We start from the raw sequence: 10322 nt of genomic DNA, 5'->3' as shown, positions 1-10322 counted from the left end.
AATGACTAATTCTGCAGACTGCTTCTCATGCGGGAGTCGTGTGCACTTGGATGCTTGTGTGTGTTTGGTGACCCCTGTTCCCCTGGTGACCCCTGCTCCCCTGGTGACCCCTGCTCCTCTGGTGACCCCTGCTCCCCTGCTCCGCTAGACCCTTGCAGACCCCTGGAGGAGTGCTCCATCATCAGGGATCTGCTGCCCCAGCGAGTGGACATGGACCTGGCCCTGGTGGTGGACGGCTCGCGGGGGGTCCAGGCTGACCAGTACGCCGGCGTGCAGCGCCTGCTGGGCAGGGTGGTGGAGCAGCTGGCCGTGAGCCCCAAGCCCGGCCAGGGAGACCACCAGGCCAGGGTGGCCCTGGTCCAGCAGACCGGCTCTCAGTACCAGGCCCAGCCGCCCGCCAAGCTGGAGTTCGGCTTCCAGCGCTACCAGAACCACACCATGATGAAGAGGCACGTCCTCCAGGGCATGCGGCAGCACGGGGGGGCCTGCGCCCTGGGCCAGGCCCTGGACTTCACCCTGCGGGAGGTGCTGCCCAAGGCAGTCAAGCCCCGGCAGAGCAAGGTGGTCCTGGTGGTCGTAGGGGACGAGGTGGTCTACTGGGACCGCGCCAAGCTGCACTACGTTTCCCAGCAGGCCAAGTGCCAGGGGGTGGTGCTGTTTGTGATCACGGTGGGCGACGCGTACAACCAGACGCAGGTGGAGCAGCTGGCCAGCCCCCCTGTGGAGCAGCACCTCCTGCACCTGGGCCACATGAGGGAGGAGGAGCAGGGATACGCTCAGCGCTTCTTCAGGGCGCTCCTCGCCATCCTCAACAGTGAGACCACACCACACCCTTCCATCTGACCACCCCTCACCACACCCTTCCATCTGACCACCCCTCACCACACCCTTCCATCTGACCACCCCTCACCACACCCTTCCATCTGACCACCCCTCACCACACCCTTCCATCTGACCACCCCTCACCACCCCTCACCACACCCTTCCATCTGACCACCCCTCACCACACCCTTCCATCTGACCAACCCTCACCACACCCTTCCATCTGACCACCCCTCACCACACCCTTCCATCTGACCACCCCTCACCACACCCTTCCATCTGACCAACCCTCACCACACCCTTCCATCTGACCACCCCTCACCACACCCTTCCATCTGACCACCCCTCACCACCCCTCACCACACCCTTCCATCTGACCACCCCTCACCACCCCTCACCACACCCTTAGATCTGACCACCCCTCACCACCCCTCACCACACCCTTCCATCTGACCACCCCTCACCACCCCTCACCACACCCTTCCATCTGACCACCCCTCACCACACCCTTCCATCTGACCACCCCTCACCACACCCTTCCATCTGACCACCCCTCACCACACCCTTCCATCTGACCACCCCTCACCACACCCTTCCATCTGACCACCCCTCACCACACCCTTCCATCTGACCACCCCTCACCACACCCTTCCATCTGACCACCCCTCACCACGCCCTTCCATCTGACCACCCCTCACCACACCCTTACCACACCCTTCCATCTGACCACCCCTCACCACCCCTCACCACACCCTTCCATCTGACCACCCCTCACCACACCCTTCCATCTGACCACCCCTCACCACACCCTTCCATCTGACCACCCCTCACCACCCCTCACCACACCCTTCCATCTGACCACCCCTCACCACCCCTCACCACACCCTTCCATCTGACCACCCCTCACCACACCCTTCCATCTGACCACCCCTCACCACACCCTCACCACACCCTTCCATCTGACCACCCCTCACCACACCCTTCCATCTGACCACCCCTCACCACCCCTCACCACACCCTTCCATCTGACCACCCCTCACCACACCCTTCCATCTGACCACCCCTCACCACACCCTTCCATCTGACCACCCCTCACCACCCCTCACCACACCCTTCCATCTGACCACCCCTCACCACACCCTTCCATCTGACCACCCCTCACCACACCCTTCCATCTGACCACCCCTCACCACCCCTCACCACACCCTTCCATCTGACCACCCCGTCCTCCATTATGGTTATGCCGTCTGTGGGATAGTGTGTAGTAGGCCTTTATCTGTGTGTGTGTGTGTGTGTGTGTGTGTGTGTTTTCTGCCCTCATAGATATCGAGCCTTGGCAAAACTAGTGATCAGTTACTTAATCTTGTCAATTAGATACTTTTGTGTGTGTGGGTGGGTGTTTGTCTGTGTGTGTGTGTGTGTGTGTGTGTGTGTGTGTGTGTGTGTGTGTGTGCGAGTGTGGGTGTTTGTTTTGGGTGTGTGTGTGTGTGTGTGTGTGTGTGTGTGGGTGTGCGAGTGTTTGTCTGTGTGTGTGTGTGTGTGTGTGTGTGTGTGTGTCTGTCTGTGTGTGTGTGTGTGTGTGTGTGTCGTGTCTCATGTGCTCATGGTTGTGTTTTCTCATGCTAGGAGGGAGGGAGTATTCTCTACCCAGCCTCAAGCACGTGTGTGAGCAGCTGGAGCATCAGGACCAGGGTCACGACCAGGGTCAGGGTCAGGACCAGGACCAGGGTCAGGACCAGGACCAGGGTCAGGGGCAGGTATACGTGTACAGGTAGGCCACGCCCATCACACAAACACTAACTACATATACTCTATACTGTACCCTAGTATGCAGCAATACTATGGAACTCCTAAGCCACCAGAGCCTTTGTGAGCCCTTTTGAAAGCTCTAAAACGACAGACCCAGCACACATCTGATTAATCACTTAATCCAATCATATAGGACAGGAAATAAAGATGCCAAGTGACTTTCAGGAAGTAGTGAAGTTGGTGCACAGAGCCTATTAAACTACAATATAATATGCAGCTGGTCAAGCGCACAGGTGTGCAGGCGGAGTCAGATTAGCGTGACCACGTTTCTCTCAAGGAACAGAGGGCTGAGCATGGGCAAGGGAGGCCCGAGGCCTTGGCTATTTCCGCGGTGTAGGGACTGGATCTGGACCGGATCTGGACCGGATCTGGCAGTCATTATCAGGTGGTGTGGGTAGATCTTCCCTCTCCTCTCTGCGTGGTATTTTAAAGTAGTTTGACAACGACGTTTGTTTAACATGTTTCGACAACGACATTCAAGCTAGCTAGCAGCTCGGCCAACAGGCCTTAACAGCCTAACGTTACCTCCAACCAGTGAGGACTGACGCAGACAGCTCACGTTGACGGAGCCTACAGTAGCAGCATCGATCATATTATGAATGATTATTATTAACATTAAAAATCAAACAAAGCGTGCAGTCTTGTTTCTTTTAATTTTATTACAATTTGTTGAATACATTTAAACTTATTTTCATGTTTTTTTCTACTTCCCTCATTCAAATGTTTGGCTACGGAACTTGTTTGGGTGGGTCAGCTGTCAATCTGGCCCATTGGCCTCGCCCCTGATCGGTACAGATCAGACAGCGTCCAATAGCACAATAGCAGTTTTCCATGCAGCGATAGTGGTTGATTAGGAACGTGTTCTTGTTGAGGAATTTACATCCAAACACCTTAAACCTTTGTCCTCTCTCTCCTTTTGTAATTCATCACCTCCCCCAAATATTCACATAGCTGTGCTGTCTACAACAGAATAACCATCCTTTGTCCCCAATTGCCGCCTTTTTCTCATGTCACATGTCTGTACTCTTGGCCACGCCTGCCATTTCATATGACGTACAATGGAGTAGCCAATCACATCCTGGAAGCACCATACCTGTGTTTTGAGCACATATAAGGGGGTACTAGGCGAGCTTAAACTCACTTGTCTGGATAGACCACTCTGTTGGGTTGTCCAGAAAGTCCTTGCGCTCGTATGTTTTCACAATAAACCAGACTTAACCTTTTGAGCGAATCTTGGTAAATCCTTTTTTGACTAGATCAGTTAAATTCCATTACAGTTGGCGACGCGGATGAAAAGGGAGGACTACCTGCGTGTTGCTTCGGGATTCCAGTGGATGAACTGGTCGGCAGACGTGTCGGTCCATAATAGTGGGCTTGGAAAGTCAATCTTCTCTCTTGCGCCAGAGCGCACGCTGAGATTATTTCCTCAGTTCTTCCACTGGATTCTTGAACTCACAGGTACGTTTCAACGAACCCTCTTATGGTTCTGAGTTGTATTTGCCTTGTTTTAGTTTCGGATTGTGTTGGTCTGGTGTGTTCTGAAAACAAAAGCCCCGCGGGGGGAGTTGGGTGTTTCCTACCGAGGGTAGGGCGCTCGTTGTTGTTGATGTTTCGTTTTTAGAACGATTACCAACTAGCTTAAGCCTCATTGTTGATGTTTCGTTTCAGAACGATTACCAACTAGCTTAAGCCCCGTTGTTGATGTTTCGTGTTAGCACGATTGCCAACTAGCTTCAAAGTGATTGTTGATGTTTCGTTTTAGAACGATTACCAACAGATGTAGCTACGGGAGTGATTGGTGTTTCCAATCCGCGTTTCTTGGAGAAACGTTTTCCCCTTTATCCCGGGTGGTTGGGTAGCTTCCAACCAAGAGGCTGGTGGTTCAGCCTGGCAGGCAGGCATATGTTTTTTTGCTTGTTGTAACGTGGGCCTTTGTTCGTCTTTTGTGTTCTGTGTCCCTGCACGGGGTTGTTCGTTTTGTTGTTTACTGTTTGAGCTTCGGCTCTTGCCTTGTATTGTTTGTTAAGCGCGCCTATTATCCAGGTAAGTATTGTAAGTATTTTGTACACTGTTTAGACTGTTAAATTCGTAACTACTAGATTTCCAGTAGGCTAGCTGGTTGTCTGGGAGACAAAAGGAAACAACAACTACTACTCCGCTCTCCCGTGATCCACCATCGAGCCAGAGGGAGAACAAAGGACCAGTTGCTGGTTGAGTTAATTAGCGGTTTAATGTGTCTTTGTTTCTTTCGAAATTGTATTATTTCCCGCCGTGAGTTAACTAAAAGGTTTCCTTTCATTGCTGTTTTAGGCTGCGTCGTGTTTATTAGGGATTCTACTGCTAGCTTGCAATTTGTCTAGCCCTGATGAGATTGTTGCGCTGAAGCATTATTCTGCGAGCTTTTGTTGGCAGATTTCGTTATGCGCTAAAGCATTTTCAATTTCTTACATCCCCATCTGACACTCAGTGTTAAATTTTTAGCTAAGATTCGGGCTCAGCTAGAGGTGTTTGAGATGTCTAGGTTAAGGGAAAAGCCTGTTAATTCTATAGACTGGTCTGCTTTTAAGATTTGGGAGAGAGTAGCACGAGGTTTTTTAGGTCAGGAAGGAAAGATAAGGAGGTTCAGCAGACGGTCTCTCCGCCATTTCCCCAGCAGAATAACTCTGATTTAAAATTAGATTTTTCCCCCTCGACTCGTTGCCCCGTGCTCACACCGCCCAACCAGGCTGTTGTTGTTCCCCCTTTTCATGCTCCCGCCATTAGCCACGTCCCTTCTCTCTCCCCTCTACAATACGAGTTAAGCGCGCCCCTTTCTACGAAGTATTACACCGAACAAGAACAAGTCAGGAAGGAAGAATTGGCTAGAGCTATATCTGAGGCTAAGTTTAATTTGGAACCAACAACGACCACAGTGGCGACAGAGAAACAATAGGAAGCGTTCTGGTAGGGTTAGGCGAGGAAAAAGGTATAATCGAAGTGAAGATAGAGACGATTCATGCTTCCATTGTGGTCAGTATGGCCACTGGATTGAACGGTGTCACAGTTACCGCAAGCTGAATGAAAAGGAAGAGCCTCAGATTTGGGGTCGAGCGCCACCTGCTGGAGTTCCCTTGAACAACCCACAAGGGAGATTTTAACTAGCCAAGATAGAGCCATTTTTTTTAAGGTAAATAAACAGGAGAAGACAGATGTAGCTGAGGACGTAAGGTTTGTGCATGATGGTGGGAGGATAATTAATGTTTGTCAGTGTCTTAATCTGCATGCAGCATCTCCTAACCCAATTATATATTTTTAAATGGTTATGTTAAATATCTCATGTTTATAGTTTGAGGCACATTCATCGGGCCTGAGTGTTTTTCTGAGTGTTTTTACAGACAACTGTCGTTCCGGGAGTGATGGGTGAATGCCGAACCAGGAGACGGGCACAGGACCGGAGGTGGAGATGGAGGTTACCGGCCTGTTTCCCTACAGATGGGCGACCTGTGGTTCGTGGGATGCAGGGCCAACGCCATGTCACCGACTCACCGTGAGCGACAGATAAGTATGACATAGGGAAGAGACCATTTTGTCCGAAGCGTGCCCAATACTCTGTCCTCAAATGCAGAAGAGGGAAGTTTTAGATATAGAATATTTAATAATTAGCTATACAAATAAAGCTTTGATTGATTTTTTGATTAATTGATAATTGATGTTTTGTTAATTGTAAATGAAGCGAGTTCATTTTAGTGTTATTTTATTTGAGTGATGCATTTTTTTTTCCCCCATCTCTGTTTTATCCTGACTTCAGGGAATTAGTTTTCACCCTTAGGGGGTGTTGTTTTGTTGAGATGAGAATCTTTTTATTTTTATTTCATAAAATCGCAAGAGAAATTCTAAGAGCAAAATCCAATTGCCTTGATCATGACTGGGGACTGGGCGTGTTAAAGTAATTCTTACACTGCCCCTGATGTCACTGTAGGCTACTGCAGAGCCTAGATCCCTGTTACTGTCCGATTCGGTAAATGGACAAAAGCTAGGTCCCCACTGACAAACTACATAGACTGACGAGCCCGACTGGCTCTAATGACACTTGAACAGACACCCTGTTTAAGTTTTCCTGACTGAATAACACAATTTTTCCCCAAAGCAGGAGCTTGCACTTAACCATGTTTCTGAGTATCTTCAACAGACTGCTGATAACCGTTCCTGACCAAAGAGGGGAACAGGGAGACCAGACCGGTGGACTCAAAGAGGGGAACAGGGAGACCAGACCAGAGGACTCTCCTTTTGCTCTTCTGTTTTGTCTCTGTTTGTCTCTCTCATCTGTGGATTCACAGGTCTCTCCTCCCATGTCTCTCAAAGACATTGCCGGCCTGCTCCCCGTATGAAGTCCCAACTAAGGAAGGCGACCATTCCGGATGCCAGAGAGGGCTTCTTCTTATCTCCAACCAGGCCGTTGGGTCCTGATCCGCGACCTGGGGCCGTACCAGATTCAACTCACCACGCAGACGGCTGCCAGAGTAGCTGAGAGAACTTCGACGCCGTTGCGTCCCAAACCAAGGAGCAGATGAGCAGCCTGAGAACAGGCCAGAAAACATGGAAGAGAAGTAGATGTTGCGGGGTGAACCTACCCGTCAAAGATGGAACAATCAGGACCAGGGCATTCTGGCCTGTGTGGAATAGCTGTCAAAAGTAGCTGAGAGGACGGTCCATGCAGCCGAACCAGAGATCTCAAGGGCAAAGCAGTCACCGCCACACTGTCCTCTCCTCTGATGAGCAATCGGAGACTGACCTTGCCGGTCACCTCCTTCTCGTGGTTGTGGTATGACAACGTGGACAATCAACAGCAATGACTGCACCTCTAACCGCACACACTGGAACCTACATTAAACATTCAGAGACGCAAACATGGAAGCTATGATCCAGAGGAAATTACATGCGATTATTCACAAGAGTGAATGAACTTTGAATTATCTTGAAAAAATATCATATTTGTTTACAAGAGTTACAATGGTTGAAACATGAGTTGATAAATAAGTTTGGGTTTTTCCTCTAAATTGACCAAGAGGTTTTTTTGCCCTTCTTACACTGGTAACCATTCATCTTTTTGCCTTGTTCAAACTTTAAAATCAAGGTTTTTGGTGAATGGTTGTCCACTTTTAGACTATAAATAGTATATAATCATGTCATCTTTTTTACCTTGTTTCCTGTCATATTTCTGAAACAAGGGGTTTTGGTGCGTGATTTTGCACGTGGAAAGAAAATAATCTATTTTTTTGTTAAATATTTCACAATAAAATAAAATAAAAATTATTATTTTTTGCTCCACCTAGTGGAGAGATTATTTCTTTTCCACATGTATAGCATAGCTGAATGTTTACACTTTGTGTTTGGATTTTATATTTTATTTTTGTGTACCTGTTCAGGCACAAATGGGGGATTGTTGAGGAATTTACATCCAAACACCTTAAACCTTTGTCCTCTCTCTCCTTTTGTAATTCTTCACCTCCCCCAAATATTCACATAGCTGTGCTGTCTACAACAGAATAACCATCCTTTGTCCCCAATTGCCGCCTTTTTCTCATGTCACATGTCTGTACTCTTGGCCACGCCTGCCATTTCATATGACGTACAATGGAGTAGCCAATCACATCCTGGAAGCACCATACCTGTGTTTTGAGCACATATAAGGGGGTACTAGGCGAGCTTAAACTCACTTGTCTGGATAGACCACTCTGTTGGGTTGTCCAGAAAGTCCTTGCGCTCGTATGTTTTCACAATAAACCAGACTTAACCTTTTGAGCGAATCTTGGTAAATCGTTTTTTGACTAGATCAGTTAAATTCCATTACATTCTCTCTCTTCCCTAGCCTACCGGAGGAGGAGGAGTTGGAGGACCTCGGTGACAAGCAGCAGGAAGTGTTTCTGGAGCACACGGGTGTTTACCAGTCAAAGCCAGGTGGACGTAGTCAGGTGGACGTCTCACACACCCTGTCCAGGGGGGACGGAGACATCTCCAGGGGCAACAGAGAGAGACGCCCGTCAAGACCCAACATGAGGGGTATTTGCAGTTCCAGGTTCCAGCTGCATCCAAACAGCACGGAGCCTTTAACTCAGCACCTTTTCATTCAATGAGGCCATGAGGACACACATATGAAGCACACCCCATGGTATTGGGGTTCACATGTAGAACAACTAGACTTGCATTCATGTTCACACTGCTGTAAAATGATGGGTTGTATTGATATGGTTGATAGAAGTCTTAATTGTTATATTATCTATAGCAATTGGAATACGCCATTGTAATACACCCATGTTCAAGCGTAGTTAGCAATGATCGCATGGCTGAAGGCATGTTTTTGTTTTTATGCTGACGTTGACACTTTTTCAGCCGTTGCATGAGTAGATCCAGTCAGCGCTGCTCACTGCATGCCTCCCTGTTCTGTGACAGCTCCCCTGGTAAAGCTGCGTGTTCTGGTTTCAGCCCAGTGTGAGCTGGAGGTGGACATGGGTAGCCCTTGCCGGGACTATGTTGTGCGATGGCACTATAACACCTCCATCCATGCATGCTCGCCCTTCTGGTACGGAGGCTGCGACGGTAACAGCAACCGCTTTAGCACTGAGAGCGAATGCTTCCAGACGTGTGACACCTTCAGTAAGTAATGCGGCTCGTTTGGCTCAACATCCCAAGTAGACACCATCGTGTGCTGTTAGACGCTGTGCTTCAGTAGTCACTGCTGGCTTGTCTTTTTAACAGTTGGTTTGGATATGCATTTGCACGACCACTCAACTGACAGCATTTTTATTTATCAGTAGGTCTGTCTTCATGAGTAAAAAAGTCTTTGTGTAAAATATTTACCAAGAATAAGGTGATTTACTTTGCGTGTGCTTCAAGTAAGGTGATGCTTGAGCAAAAATGCTGTTGTGTTTGAAAGGTTGAACTAATATTTGTTGCAGATCCCACTTCCCTCCTGAGGACAGAGGGAGCTCAAGCTGTTGACCAGAGTAAGGAGCGCAGTGTCAGCCCTTCAGCCCTTCGGCTCAAACACTGTTTGTAGTTTACTTTAGTGAATCAAGTCAAAGTTCTTTTTTTTGTACAAAAACGTCCCACATCTTTATTTGGGCACAGTTGATGATATCACTAGTTGTTTTTCACTTGAGTGTGAATCTGACAGTTTTAATCGCTTTTATTAAATGATCCCCACGATTTTTCTCCCATCCTCACCACATTTTCGGTCTCCCTTTCCTTCCCCCCCCCTCCGCCTCGCCGTGTCCAGGCGTGTGTTCCCTGGAGCAGGACGTGGGCAGCTGCCTGACCTACACGGTGATGTGGTTCTTCGACGGCGCGCAGCGCGAGTGCTCTCGCTTCTGGTTCGGCGGCTGCGGCGGCAACGGCAACCGCTTCAAGACGCAGGAGGAGTGCGAGGCCCTGTGTCTGACCAGGAAGCGCTAAGAACAACAGACCCGCACGGAACCGCAACGCAAGCCCCGAGGAGAGCGGACATGAAGAACACCATTAGCTGCGCAACGCCACCACGCCAGAGCGCCGGTCTAAAGTCCTCCTCTGGTTTGCCTGAGCCTGGGCCTCCCTCAATAATTGTTCAGTCACTATAGTTTGGTACCGAGGACGCTTTGCTCAAGTGTATCATTAAAACCAAATAAAAATACATCTGATCCACAGAGTGTCAAGTAAAGGAGCCGCGTCCCATAAAT

General features: G+C 49.1%; 1 protein-coding gene across 1 annotated transcript in view; it reads left to right on the top strand.

Annotated features, from left to right (window-relative positions):
- Positions 1–10062, top strand: part of col6a4a (collagen, type VI, alpha 4a) — a gene marked incomplete at both ends in the record, with an annotated part of 48643 nt that extends 38581 nt beyond the window's left edge. Inside the window, 4 exons of the mRNA XM_084459304.1 lie at positions 149–814; positions 2449–2532; positions 9094–9264; positions 9887–10062. Coding sequence (XP_084315430.1) covers positions 149–814; positions 2449–2532; positions 9094–9264; positions 9887–10062 — 1097 coding nt within the window. The remainder of the gene's footprint in view (positions 1–148; positions 815–2448; positions 2533–9093; positions 9265–9886) is intronic.
- Positions 10063–10322: the final 260 nt, after the last annotated feature.

Source organism: Borostomias antarcticus (genome assembly GCF_949987555.1).
Source record: "Borostomias antarcticus genome assembly, chromosome: 27".
In the NCBI taxonomy this organism is placed as follows: Eukaryota; Metazoa; Chordata; class Actinopteri; order Stomiiformes; family Stomiidae; genus Borostomias; species Borostomias antarcticus.
The sequence above is the reverse complement of the archived record's forward strand: the minus strand, read 5'-3'. Positions and strand labels throughout refer to the sequence as shown.